Source organism: Thunnus maccoyii, chromosome 6 (genome assembly GCF_910596095.1).
Source record: "Thunnus maccoyii chromosome 6, fThuMac1.1, whole genome shotgun sequence".
Classification (NCBI taxonomy): Eukaryota; Metazoa; Chordata; class Actinopteri; order Scombriformes; family Scombridae; genus Thunnus; species Thunnus maccoyii.
In genome coordinates, this window is record NC_056538.1 from 23,928,277 (window position 1) to 23,943,737 (window position 15,461).

General features: G+C 37.1%; 1 protein-coding gene across 4 annotated transcripts in view; it reads left to right on the forward strand.

Moving 5' to 3' along the window:
- Positions 1-8,852: 8,852 nt before the first annotated feature.
- Positions 8,853-15,461, forward strand: part of synrg (synergin, gamma) — a 36,647-nt gene continuing 30,038 nt past the window's right edge. For all 4 annotated transcript variants that reach the window (XM_042413481.1, XM_042413482.1, XM_042413483.1 and 1 more), the window contains exons 1-2: positions 8,853-8,922; positions 15,183-15,223. In XM_042413481.1, coding sequence (XP_042269415.1) covers positions 8,888-8,922; positions 15,183-15,223 — 76 coding nt within the window. In that variant the 5' untranslated portion in view covers positions 8,853-8,887. The remainder of the gene's footprint in view (positions 8,923-15,182; positions 15,224-15,461) is intronic.

Consider the following 15,461-nt stretch of genomic DNA (forward strand, 5'->3'; position numbering starts at 1 on the left):
TATGCACAAAGTAGAGCCAAGGCTGACAGGAATGTGATTAGGTTTGCTGGTATTTGGCCATAAAGTACTGGATACGAAATACTTGAAAAAAAAAAAGCCTTGGTAGTCAGAGTAAAATGAGAGGAAGAGGAAAAGAACACAAATTACTGAACCAAATTTCATGGCAATCTATCCAATAGTTCTCTAGATTTTAAGAACCTAAAAAGGGTAAATATGGCCTGTTAAACAGTGGTGATACCCATAAAGACATCAAGTTTGCGTCATGTGAAATTTTGCAAAACACAAATGTTGCTAGCACTAGGATTGTTTACCAGTTTTCTTAAAACAGCTACAGTGTGATATATATTACTTGGTAAATGTCCTAACTGCACTCTTCTACCCCTGTGTTGACCTGCAGCCTCTGTCATGGAGCCCTGCTGGGGGAAGCCTTGTAATCCACTGATGTTGCTCTATTTGGTTTTCAATGAGGCCTTTGATTTTCAGACCCAGGAAGCCTCTAAAGATCTGAGCATGCCTCTTTGACTTCTTTTCTCCTAAAGAAACTGAAATATTGGGAGACTCATTAGCATCTGTTAGAGTTTGAAATACAACAGTGAACTCTCTAAACATCACATTTAATTCAACTGCAAAAAGTTTGAATACCAACTCGATTCATTAGCAGGTCTCAGAAATGAACTAAAGAATTTTTAATTCACAACATGTGCTGATCAATTAGTGATAGTAGTGAAAATACTAATTGTATTGGTTGAGCTTTATCCCCCATGTGCTTTATTTAAGTATTTTTTAAGGGATAAGCTTGAAGCATTGATTTTTTGCGTCACTGTCACACACCTTACAGCCAATAATGTTTCAGATACAAGCGTTTAATTCAATAATCACAGCCATCTTATGTTTTGATCACATATGCACATTATCACACTGCTAATTCATGTATGGTATCATTATAACTACAGTTTTAAGAATTATATTAGTTTTGATATGTTTTAGAATATTTTTTACAACTAAACTGTTATTGTTGTGCTGAATTTAATTGACATCTGCAGCAGTTCTGTGCCCCAAATAACCTTTTGAGGTCAACATCACTTATAGCCTTTTATACAAGTCACTTACTTTATAGTTAACCAACATGCCTGATATAAAGGGATTAGTTTAGTGTTCACAAACTAATTCAAACCTGAAAAATCTTTTGACAACCAACCGCACTCTCTACCCTGCACTTCACAGAAGACTAGAATCATTTGTTTACATTTTTGGAGCTACTATCTCGCTGGAAGCTTAACTGACCTGAAGAAATTTAACGTACTTTTAGGACAGTGTTAATCACGTCTACATAATGATCACCACCTCCTACATGCTGTATCCATCCTGTTCAGGGCTGCATCTATTCAAATAAAGAACTCTCCCCTCACCTCTCATGGGGACCAGTTTGACTCACAGGCAGGAGGGGAGTAAAAGGAAAGGTCATTACTGATACCAACCGACTCCGCACAAATGCTGTTAGTCAAATCATGATGCCATCAGAAAAGCTTCACTGCACAGACATGCTGGACTCTGCAGATACTTGCCCATGATTCAAAATCATCCCTTTCATGTATTAAGTATTTACTTTACTTTCACACTGAACACACACATTCGCAATAAGGCCAAGTTTAAAGTCTCTGAAACAGAAACAAGACCATGGGGTACATACAATAAAACTTCCTGCAATAAAACCATAAATACTGCTGCTACTATTGTTACTGTTACTGCTGCTACTAGTACTGTTGTATTACTGCTTCTTATATTGATACTATCAGTATTACTTTCAAGAAGAAGATAAATATATGCATTATACCATTTTCATGCAAAGTCAATGTTGATCCAACAAATCTACAATATCTCAGTTGAACTGTTTTTATTTGATTTAATGTTTATTTGTATTGGGACAAGTATGTAACATGAACTGATGCCACATAGCAAACTATTTATAGCCTAAGCTAATTAGCAATGCCCGTCCCTAGATGGTCCTTTAAAATCCATAAAAGTCAACAGTAAAATACATATGGAACTGCACAAAACAACATAATACATACAAAACAATGATACAATAAAAGTATCATAAAGTAAAGTATCACAAAACGACTACATGACTACATGACTGATCCCTCTTTAAAAACTGTTTCAGCAAATTTAATAAAGTGATAAAAATTCAACATATTTTAATTTCTTACAAACATGGCAATGGTATGATCTTATCAGCTATATAATATAACAGTCCAACTATCAGTCTACTTTCCTTTTTTGTCTGTACTATATACACTGTGCATATCAATGTCTGATTACTTTGTTTATGATGTCATTTATCAAGGCAAAGCCATCAACTGTATACTGTATACAGCTTATTTGCTTGATCTTTAAATCCAAACTCATGACATGAATAAAACAAAAAATACAAAATACAAAAACAGCAATGTCGACAAGTGAATAAATTAAAATACAAGAAAACTAAAAAGAGACACAGCATAGAGGATGCTCTGTTAGAGAGTGTAACTATTTGTCTGCTACAGTGATGGAAGTGGACCAATAGATGCAGCGCAGCCGAGGACTCGAGAGGTCAACACAAGGAGCGAGATGACACACGGGGAATAGAGGAGAGGGACAAAGAGACAGAAAGTGGAAGCTGCAGGGTGAATGTGGCCGTGTGTTTAGCCGTGCCAGAAGAAAGACTACTACATCAACTCCAGCTGAGGCCCAAGGGGTTAATGGATAAGACTACCCAGCAGGGGTCAAGGGTCAGGAGGCCACTCTCTGCCAGGGCTAATTGGTCACTGCGACCAGAGTTTACGCCAACCTTCTACGGAGAAATACATACACATGTATGGAGCTGCTCTGACAGGAGTCTTCCATCAAAAGCCTTGATCAAGGAGTCCTCTGTTGTGCTCCTGCACAGTCATGGAGATCAGTCAGGCCTCCGTAGTAACAATCAGTACCCTTCACCGTACATCGCCACCAGTACCACCTACAGTGACAGCTAAGCTGCACACATGAAAAGATAGGCGGCTTTTGATCTTAAGTTATTTGATTCAGTTCAGTTCAACTCATTAGCATCACTTTTTAGCTTTAATATGGAAGACGAGAAAGGAAAAAAAGTATCTTGAATGTCCATCGTGTCACAAAACATACAGTACACATATATAATACATGCAGTGTTTCTAGAGTATTCAGAGTATTATTAACATTTTATTAATAGTATTAAAAGTATTAGTGATAGTTTGATAGCATTAGTTTGTGTGTAACTCTTAATAACAAGCATACAAGGTGCTTTACTTTACACACCATAACATATGAATGAATGAGGGAAGTTTACTCAGCCTGCATGAGTTTACGTGACACTACAAATGTAATACAAACGTTACAACAAAAAGTCTAAAAATAAAGAAAACCACTTTGAACAACTTTCACAATCAGCTTTTCAGACCCTCATGTATACAACAAAATTCATAAATCATTGAAAAAACATGTTCCTTATAACAAGAGAAAATTAGAATAAACTAAATAATCAGTTTTTCTTAAATTTTCAGGCTTCTGAGACAACCTTAAACACATTAAACATGAACACCTATTCCAATTATTGATCGTCTGCACGAGCTACTTCATGAAAAATTGACACTATTTAACCCATCATACATTACAGAAGTCAACTCACTTCTCCTAAATCATACAGCTCACATGTTGTGTTTCCTTCTTAATATTTTTATGGGAGAGGAAGGATAGCAGTTCTCAACTGTGCAGCTGAAGCAAGATGTAACACATACACTCTTTAAAAAAAAGACAAAAAATATTATTTGAGCATATCCTCTTCATTTTAAAACAAAAATCAAAATCAAAACATTAAAATAAATCAATCAAGAAACATATAAAGTGTTTTGACTTAAAATTATCAAGTGATTGTTGGTTAATTAGGTAATTTTATTTTTAAACATGAATTAAAGTGATTTTAATTAATTAACAAAAGTAATAGGTTGAGTAGAAATCCTGATAGTGAAGGTTGGATCTCCTCTCATTAACACAGCTGTTAGAAACCTGCTGCAGGACCTCAGACTGTGATAAATCTTACAGAGAGCTTAAAAACCTGTTGCCACCAATCCCTCAGTGCACTTGTTTATTATGAAAAATGTACTGAGGAAATTCACTTTGTCACCGTCTAAGGAAATAACTCATGACAGACTAAAGCACCAGAAAAACAAGGCTTGTTTATGGTCCTCTATGTGGGGTTTTACCTGAAGGATATACAATGTAGACAAGCATTAAAGTGAAGAGTAGGGCCACACAAAGTATTTCAGATGAGTCTCCGCAGGGCGAAAGTGCAAGTCTGTTTTCAGCCTGCGTCTAAATTCACTCTATTTGCATGCAAGGCTGAAAAACAGTAAGATCCCCTGGTTTGGAGGAATCCTGACAGATTGATGTTGTCATGCTGATGCTGTCACAGGCTTAATGCTGGACAGGTTAATGATTTATGGGGAATAGTGGGATACCCAGAATGGGACCCGGGTTAATGTTCACCTTTCTCGCCGGACCTCCTCTCTGGGGGGGGGGTCTGCCCAAAGCCAGTCCAGATCCAACCACCGCGGGGACATGACTGACTCGACCGGCCTCCAGCTAAACCTGGCACACACAGCAGGGAGGGAGCCCTCGCTCTGCTCTCTGAGGCCGGTGAATGGATTCAGAGCAGAGGAGGGGACGGGAGACTGACTGAGGCCTAATCGTCTTTTTAATGAGGAACAATTGGAGCAATCAAGAGCAGCAGAAAATACTCCAAACAGTTGCAATGAGCTCATATAAACAAATCAACAACACAAGTGATAATTAACAAAATTTAAAGCCTAAACATGAACACGAGTTTCATGATTATTATCCCCCAGTGCACCCTTCCTCTAATTTGATTATTTGGATGTTTGATATTTACAACAAAGCCCTATCCACACAGCCAGACATAAAAATTCTGGTGGAAAGATATTGAGTCTTTTAGGGCTGCAACTAACAATTATTTTTATTAACGATGAATCTGTCTCTAATTTTCTTAATTTATCGATTAATTGTTTGGTCTATAAAATGTTAGAAAATGGTGCAACATGTCAACCACTGTTTCCCAAAGCCCAAGATGACGTGTTCAAATGTCTTGTTTTGTCCCGACCAACAGTCCGCATCCCAAAGATATTCGGTTTACTGCCATAAAATACTAAAGAAACCAGAAAATAATCACATTTGAGAAGCTGAAATTTGGACATTGGTGATTAATTTAACAGTTGACAATTAAACGATTATTTGTTGCAGCTCTGGAGTCTTTGCAGGGCTGGGTATTGAACGTTCTGAGTGTGTCCCATACACCATGTCTAAGTTTTTATTTGCAGGTTGTAAACTCCAATTAGGTTGCTAAATCCCTCAACTTTACAGACAAATACTGAAGACATGACCTCATTGGTTGCAAAGGCCCCCTCCTGTGAGAGGAAAATTAATTAGGAATAATTTACTGTGAAATGATGACAGAATAATTTAAAACCTGAAGAAAAACCCTCCACAATGTCTTCATTATTTGCATAAAAAAACTGTAAAAAAATGTTTTTTTTTCTGCTCAAATTGCAACAACTCCTCCTTGCTGTTAGTGAATCTAAAGCCTAAATGGTTGCATTTCTCCCTCTGTCATGTATATGGACTTTAAATCATTGCCCCTGAATAAAGCTGAGGTATAGGAAAGGCTGAGGGCAGACCAGGTGATGGATAGCTGCGCGGGCTTGTCATCCAGTGCCTTACACTACTCTCATTAAGCTGTAAATCTTTCACAACAACACCCAGTAAGACAATGCCAGAGAGGCTTTTCCTTGTTACTCCACCTTGTCGCTGGTTTAACAATGAAATTGCCAACTGAATCACTTTGTCGGGAAACACAATGGCGTCAATACTTCAAGCAGCCAGTAAAAATGTTGGACAAGACATCAGAGGACAGACACAGGTGCCATGAAATACAGCAAAAAAAAAACTATTTGCATAACATGCTGCTAATGACTGCTAATCTAATTAAACAATTTAAATACATTAACTTACAGAATGACCTAAATAAAAAAGCTGTGTTGCAATACAACAGGCAATGGGTCAGAGACTCTCTCAGAGATCTCTCGCAGTTAAAGAAGTGAAAGAGACAGTGTAAATAACAACATGATTGTAATATAATTACAATGAATGAAGATGGTCTAAAATATATAAATTAATATTCTTCACCTTAGATATACACCTGGCAATCCACTGCAAAGGAAGTAAATACTTACATAATGTTACAAAATATAAAAAGGCCTTATTCATATTGCTTCAAAATGTATTGAATATGTAAGGTGAATTGCAAGAAAAGGTGAGTAAAATGTTTCAGAAGTATTTAGGAGAATTATTTGCATTTGATACAATAATGCAGCCATAAAAAAAACTTGGCCTACTAAGTTTGAATAATTCACTCAATATAAACATTATCTAGCTTTCTTTAATTATGTGTCGTATCAATCAGATTCAAATTATATGATATTGTAATAAAGTTTGAAAATGTGCTTTGTAATTTTAAAGGTACTTAAAGGAGATTATTCGAGAAAATTTGTGGTTGAAAATGTTATGTGTGCTGCAGAAAATTGTGAACTGATCAGAACCCTTTAAAACTTCACATCTTTTATCATTATGGTCTTCATGCAAAAGGATAAGTAAGAAGTTCCTCCACTGATGACTTCTAATGGCTACATGAACTACATGCTCTGTGAGATTATACACAGACGAACTCAACTCCTGTGAAGATTGCAGGCAGTGTCTTCATGTTGTTTACATGTACAGAGCAGCAAACAAGCTCAACACTGACATCTGCTGACAAACTGTATGTACTGCAGCTTTTTGTCGCCCTGTGTTGTTCTCTTTTCTTTTTGATTGGCACACTCAAACCCGACAATGGCTCTATGGTGTTCAATTTGTCTTCTCTCCTTCTTGTTTCTTCTTTCCACTCACTGCCCCTTTAATCTTAGCACACAGGACATAACTTGGTGGTGGCAAAGAGAAGAAGACATAGCAGCATGTGGGAAATGAGTCAACAAAGGCAAAGCTGTTCAACACCTTTCAACACAAAGGCTTAAAGGCATAAACTCTATTAACACATTTAAATGAATGAATTAAATGAGAAGGAAAGTAAAACAAAGCCACAAAATCAATTAAATAGCCTAAAGAAAAAGAAGAAGAAGAGATAACTTAATAAAATTATAGTCCACACAAAGGACCACTACAACACTCCACTTGCTATTGTTTCAGATTATAAAATGGAATTTGGTTTTTGCCATTGGTGTGGCTGCTTAAATTAATCTGAGTCCTTGAAATGTGAGCATGTCTAACATGGCCTTTAGTCTTTATGGCATGGGAATCAAGGTGAATGTGCAATATTTTTGAGTCAATTCTTTGTCATCTTAGAAATAAAGAAATATAGTAGACAGGGTTTTAGAAATATTGAAATCCCCCAGTATTTAAAAAAAAACTAAAGCTACATCATGGTCTAAAAGTGGTTTTCTATGAGCTTGCTCCACTCCCAGGATTTACATTCTGGTGAGAAAAATTGTTGGATTATAGCCAATATTAATTTACTTTTTCTTGATCAAGAAGTCAAACTTAATGGCACAGAGTCTAAAAACTATGTCTAAATTATAAAATTTAAACTGTACTTCATGTCCCCAAGTTACCATGATATAGGCTGTAGGACATGACCTCTGTATCCACAAATAACTACAGGCCTGCATTAGCATCCTGTTTATTTTTTCTTCTTTCCTCTCCCATTAATCATCTTACGACCCCTCAGATTTATCTGGTGACCCTTTGGAGGGGCCTGACCCCTAGGTTGGGATCCACTGGACTAAGCTAGCTAACTGTATATAAAATAGTTCAAACTAACTCCACCTCCAGCAGCTACAACAGTAACATGCTGCTTACACACTGATGCTTCAGTATTAATAATCTAATTATGTCATATATAATAAGATATATGTCAGAGGGACCAAACCACTACTTTTACTGCAATACTTTAACTACATTTTGCTGCTAATACTTACGTGCTTTTGCTCAAGTAGGATTTGTCATGAATGTTTTGCACTTGTAAGGGAGTATTTTTACATTGCTGTATTGGCAGTTTTACTTAAAAGATAGGTTCAAAATTTTTCAAGTCTGTCTTAAAACAACAGGCCAAAATCCACAGTGTGTCCAAACTGTCATTTTGTGCAAAACATGCATTTAAAAGTTTATCTAAAGCTCATATGAGGCTTCAACAGTCTGAGTTAGTCATGTCAAGTGGATATCTGCTACATTTAGAGTCTCTTTTAGCATCAAATTCCCTCTTTGTGTTTACTCAGACAGTGTTTCCCTGTTGAGCTGCTGGGGAAGTATAGTAACAAAAAGAGGTATTGGCACTAAAAAGACTGTAACATTGTAAATATTTACTTAATTTGACTTATTTGAACGACTGAAGCTTCATATTAGCTTCATATATAATTTTTAAAAACATTGTTTTGAGACAGCCCTAAAAACTGTGAACCCATCCTTAAAGTAAAGCATCTGAATACTTCTTCTTCACAGGTAAAAGGGCATTAATATGACCGAGCTGAAATCAGTTTCAGGTTAGAAATAAAGGCTGGGGGTAGGGAAGGAAAGGACAAGGGATTTAAGGGTTAAGACAGTCCTTTCTTTAACCCAAATATAATAATTTAACAGCTGAAACTCGATGAACAGCCTGGTAGTCAACAGCCAGCTGCGCCTGAGAGACAACACTCAGGGACACAATCATCCGTTTACTGCCTCTGTCACTGCTGACGTCACCTTCCAACTGGTGACTGCTGTTATCAAGATGGCGCTGCGGCCAGGATCAGGTGGAGGCAGCAGGTATTTTAGCCTTTTAAAATCAACTGTGTCTGGAAAATGTCATTCATTTGTGTGATATCCGCCTCTGACAGCCGCGTAGCCTCACATTAACGGCTCAGAAGGAGCTCGAATACAGCGATAGAGGCTGGTTTTGTTGTCGAGGCAGGGAGATGAGATGAGATGGCTGGTTGTCAGGTGTCACAGCTAACGTTAGCTAGCTGGTGCTGCTGCTGCCTGTCAGAGCTCAGAGTGGACCAAAAAATAATGTAACACCATTAATATACTAACAAATTTTACATTACATGTCTTCCATAACAGTTATTATCGTTGGAGCTAGCGGTATCCAGGAGCTAGCATGGTATTTATTGTAAAGAGATGCACATCACTAGTAAGAAAATAGCTAGCACCTATGCAGAGAGGCCCGTTGACGGCTGATAGTGTCAGTAACTGGCAATATATTGACTTTCCCACTTATATTTAATATTTTATAGGCGTATTTAGTATCCTTTTAGTACACTCTTGACTGCTAAAGAAGGAGGAGCTAATGAGACTTGAGTATCTTTCAAAAATAAACTATGATTTCCTCGTATGACACAACAGCTGCAGAGGCTTGATATGTGTTTCAACCCCCTTTCAGGATTCAAACTGCTCTGCGTTATTGTGTAATAAATACTTTATTATCCAATCACATAATCAACTGTGTCACACACGTATCTATATCCAGTAAGTAGTTGTACATGTTTAGGAGACGTGTAGGTATCTAATTAAAGGAGTGTGATGGTCTGCAGAGGAGAAGGAAAAAGGCCCAGCTCATGGTTCTTTCATGAGCTGAGCCCGAGCTGCTTGAATAATAAATATGCTCCAGCTACAAGCATCCTGACTGGTCAGGGGACACTGATACCACAGGTGAAACCAAAGCCCTCAAGGCTTTACAGTGAGTGTGCAGTAGGAAAAAAACACTGGGAAGGCAGCTGTAATGTGAAGACCTGGAGACAGTTGTTGTTGTTTGTGTGCTTTTCATCCTGCTGATTACTGACAGGCAGTTATTGACTTGTGCCATAAAGTGTGTTGGCTGGAGTCAGTATTGTTGGCTTGTCTTATGCGGAGTTAATGCTTGTATGAAGAGCGTCAGTCCTCTTGTTATAGATTTATAGATAGTTTTTTTCCCCGCTAAATTAGTTGGGCAGGAACAATTATCGGACAGAGATGTGCTAATACTATGATGACATACATTTTTACTGTCAGAGATTTTTCCATACTGTTACCATTAATACTGAATCAATACTTCAAACCATGGCAGCTAGCACTGTGATATCTGTGGTTGTAATAGACCAGCGTTGTGGGCAATGATGCAAATGAAGTTGTAGTTTTATGGCGATATTGGATTTTTGTGTTTATGATTTTTTCATCAATGTGATCTGTAAGGTATTTAATTTAGAACTGTAATAATAAGTTGATTAATCGAATAGTTGCCATTTTTGACAACTAGTTTGATAATCGATGGAGTCATTTTTTAAAGAAAAAAATGTTCAGATTCTCTGAGTCCAGCTTCTCAAATGTGAATATTTCCTGGTTTCTTTAGTCTTCTGTGACAATAAACTGAATATCTTTCAGTTGTGGACAAAACAAAACATTTGAAGACATCATGTTAAGCTCTGGCATTTTATGGACCAAAAAAGTTAAGTGATCAAATTGTATCAGTTTCTCAATTGATTTTTTTTTTTCCAGAAAAAAATACCATATCACAATATGCCATGATAGACAAATTTATCCACACAGCTACTCATATCCAGTACCACTTCACTTTCACTGGTGCTGATAAAGCCTCATCTAAGGGTGTTGGCTAATGATGAATGATAAAAAGATACGTAACATTAATATGCCTCATGTTGAATCCAGACCTGTAAAAGTAGCTTTAGTTCTTCGCTTGGTGCATCTGTTATCTGTTGCACATTCACATTTTTGTAATATTGCAGAATATTAGGGCTGCAACTATAGATTATTTTCATTAGCGCTTGATCTGACAGTAATTTTCTTGATTTGGTCCATGAAATGTTAAAAACATTCTCAGAGGCCACAGTAATGTCTTCAATTTGCTTGTTTTGTCTGACTAATGTTGAGATATAAATTTACTGACAAGGAAAGACAGAAAATCCTCACATTTGAGAAGCTGGATCTAAAGAACCTTTGACATTTTTGCTTCAAAAATGATCAAAACGATTATTTGACTATCAAAATAGTCGCAGATTAATTTTCTGTTGATTGACAAATTGATACAGCTCTACGTAATATAACACTATATTGCATGATATGATGGATATACAGATGAGAAAAGAAAAGAAAATGTGTTGGATAGTTTCAATGCAGTGTGTTTGGCTGTCAGATTATACAGCAGTAATAAAGTAAAATGCAGCCTTGTGCCTGAGTGCAAAACCAGGAGGTGGAGCAGTAGTGCAGTGTACAAATCCTGCTTGACACCTGTAGCAAACATTGTCTGTGTTTAGGGTAAATATATCAATATAATGAGTTTATGTAATGAAGCTTAGCTGTTGTCTTTATTTTCACTGTGGAGACTGTGACAGAGATGCATGATATCGATTCAATGAGGTGATGATGGCTTTGTGCAAATGTCTCTGTCTTCATCAGTGCATGTGATTACACTGTTTGTTACAGAGTTGACCTCATGAATGTCAGATGATGTCCTGATGTAATATCCTACAGGTCAAGAGTGTATTATACGATGTGTTTTGCAGCTGTTGAATTATAACTATAATATATAATCTGTTCAGTCATTTTGGAGAACTGGGGAGCATGGAAACACATTAAAATTAACCTATGACAGCCTGAGTTGTAATTTATTTCAGGTCACAGTGTTCAGAGATAAATTAGTTTGGTATTTGGTAGCAGGACAGGAATCTTTTTTGGCTACAGCGGCTGGTAATTAACTACATTAATGAAGAACCACTTTCTTTTGATTAATGTGTTTCACTAGGTACCTGGATAGAGTTTGGCCACATGATCACAATCAATTAACAGGAACCAAATCAGATGAATATTAATGCCAGACATCTTACGGAATAGAAATAATGGGTTCAGTGACAGTCATTAAGTTTGTCACATCACCAGTCGGTCTGTATTTTCTGCAGTTTCAGAATAATCTGAAATCATTTTAGTTTTAGCCTCCTCCGTGATGATGACATTGGCTGAGTCTCGTGACCCTGCCTTCTGTCTCCCAGCTTTCAAACCAGTTTCATGATAGCTGTCGGATGATTACAGGCCTTTTACAAGGCATCGGCCTGCCTGGTGTCCACAGCTGCTGCTATCGCCGCTTATCTCCTTCGATGTTAATCTGCTCAACTGTGACCTGTTATTTGCTGCAGAATGGTGGGCAGCGGTGCTATAGTGCTCCTGTAAAAGCTTTTTAAGCTGCAAATCTTACAGGGAGCAGATGTGAGGGATGTTTCATCACTGAAGATGACACAGACAGACTACATCATTCAGTGCTATGTGGAGACTATCCTCTTCTGTTTGCTTATTGGTTAAATGTTTTGAAATTATGACTCAGCAAAACAAATTCAGTCGATGTGGCCTGAATAGCTTATGTATACACACACTGAATCATTGCAGTTTCAACATTAGAAATGCCACCATAAAGGTTTTGATATCATCTCGTTCAATATATGCAGCTGCCCTCTTACAGTATATCAGACATCTTTATTTATTACCACCAACAGTGCCTGTACAGTAAATTGACATCAATATGATGTAAACGTGCCAGATTTTACCATGTGGCTGTTTTTTTTTTATCTGCAGTCGCTGGGCATGTTTGAAATAAAAGACAGAAAAGCAACGATAAAGCAGTTGTTTTTTTGTTTTGTATTTTTTTGCCTGCTGCTGCTGATGAGAGCAGTGAGAGTGAACCAAAACAGTAAAGATGTAGCACCGAAACAATGAGCTGAAGAGCCTCAAACACTCTTTAAGCCTGAACTGCAGGTCAGGTGATGATTCTCTGTGGCATCATCACTACGACACACACCTTTAGCTCTACACATAGACATTTGATACATCATTAATAGGGCTGCAACTAACGATTATTTTCCTCATCAATTGGACAATTATAAGATAAATTTCAAATAAGATGAAATTCACTTCAAATATCTTGTTTTGTCTGACCAACAGTCCAAAACCCAAAGATATTCAGTTTACAATGATATAAAATGTAGAAAAGCTGAAAATCATTACATTTGAAAAGCTTGAACTAGAAGATGTTTGGTGTTTTTTTGCTTTAAAAATCACTGATGTGATTAATTGATAACTAAAATTTTTGCCAATCATTTTTCTTTCAATCAACAAATCAATGAATCCAGTAATCGTTTCAGCTAATCGTTCATTTTGATTACATCAGCTTTAAAGTTTATTTACTGGCTTGATAATATTTTTGTGCACAGAAATTTTGCATCTTTATACAAACTATTTGTGGCAGTTGAATGTGAAAGACATTGAAAACCGTTATCCAGCAGCAGTTGTGATAATCAATGAATCTTTTAAGTCATTTAGCAAAGAAGTCAAGTCAGTTTGCAGGTATCAGCTTCTAAATGTGACGATTTGCTGCGTTTTTTAAAATTTTGTGCCTTTATAAATTATACATTATCTTTGGGGTCTATACAAATGTCACATTAATGTACGATTAATCCTTGATTGAGGAGAGCTGCCTGCTTCCCTTTTATTAGCACAGTTGTTGTGTCAGTACTGAAGTTAACAGCAGCATTATGTCGCTCACCTGCTGGATTAGTGATGCTCAGGTGTAGCTTGAAGTCAGTGCGGGTAGCAGAAAGCCCTGCTGGCTCTTTCTTCTGTTTGTCTCTGCATCATCGGTTCCAGCCTGAGTAACTGAGTTGTAATATATTGTTTGACAAATAGCTGTAGGCCTGTGTGTGTTGGCTCGGCCGAGGAGGGAGAGACTTGGCAAGAGAGCCTTCCTCTGATTATTTCTCAGAGGCTTCTGGTTTCTCGGCGCAGACCAAGCTGCTGCGACTAGAGTCCAAGTTGCCTTCAGCGTGTCTACGATGTTTCCTCACCTGCCTGTTTAGTGTCTGGCGTTAATTCTGCCGCTGTTTGGCATAGATGTTAAAATTTCAAAGGATCGGTGTCTGAAAAATTCACCTTGAGCCTGGTGTTTATGAATAAACTGAAAACACTCTTAGTTTTCAGGACAAAGGCTAATAGAGAGGCTCAATCTGTTACTGCTGCTTTTTAAAGTGACAAAAAAACGCCTTTCTGAGCAACAGCAAACTCATATTGAATCTGTTTTTCTTTTTACCTGTCAGATATACTGTAGTGCTTGTCGTCATACTCACCTTCAGATGTGATCCGACTCAACAAAGCAGTAAACGACGAAAAGAAAAACATGTTATTTCTTGTTCAGTTGTGTTATTTGAAATTCATATGGATCCTATAATTTTTTTTTAGATAGGAACTACAGTACAGGCAGACATGAATGAGGGGGGACCCAAAAATTCTCAGAATTGTTAAAAAATTATAAATCTTTCTGTAATAGCTTTATAATCCCTTTCAAAGCACTCTCTTTGGGATGTGATACACTTGTCCCGGCGCTTCTCTCATTCCTGGAAACGTTTCCTGTTGTCATCTTTCGTCACTGTGTCCAGAGCCTCCTGCATTTCTTCCTGAGTTTTCTCCCTTTCAATCCCAACTTTAGGTTCACCAAGCTGTAGAGCTACACTGTCTAGCAATAAATCAGAAAACTAAACCTTACTCCTGTGCTATCGATGGCTTCCGGTCATTTTTGGGTCCCCTCTCATACACTTTAATACAAAATGAAACTAAATTTAATTGAAGGACCATTTGTAGGTGAAATAGTTGCACTAATTTTCTAAAAAAAAAAAAAACATGTTGTAAACTGTTTCATATCTCATTCACGTAAACATGTTTTAGTTGCAAGTAGCACAGTTAAAGAAGTAGCTGTTACTTATTTATTAATACATTTCTTATATGTTTATATTGACTGTGTGTATATCATGTATTTGCCTCTTATTTTATTATCATGTAAAGCACTCTGAACTGCTTTTGTATGAAATGATGCTTTACAAACCACATTTAAATCTTACTTTGTATCGTCGTATGCCGCAGAGGACAGGATTCTGTTTCTCACATCATGAGTTCAAATAGAGATGTCATCGCTGACGTACAGTAATCTGTTATCATTTTGTGACTTTAACCTTGGAATCTCATAACCTGGTTTTCCTTTTTTTTTTCCCCTTCAGTTTTATGTATCCTGTTGGAGGGGGCTTGGGACCGCCGCAAGGTGAGTCACTCTCAAATCAGCATTATCTATCTCACGCTATATTTCTCCACACAGCTTTTTGAGACATTCTCCATTTCATTCAAAGCCAGCCAGCTGAATGGAAATAATTTGTGATTTTTTTGTTTTTCTTCTGAAGTTGCATGCAATCAGTGAGATATAATTAAATATGAAACCAAACAAATGCAGTGGACCAGTGGCTTATAATGTCAGTGCTTTAAGAGCAAGGGAGGAAAAAGAA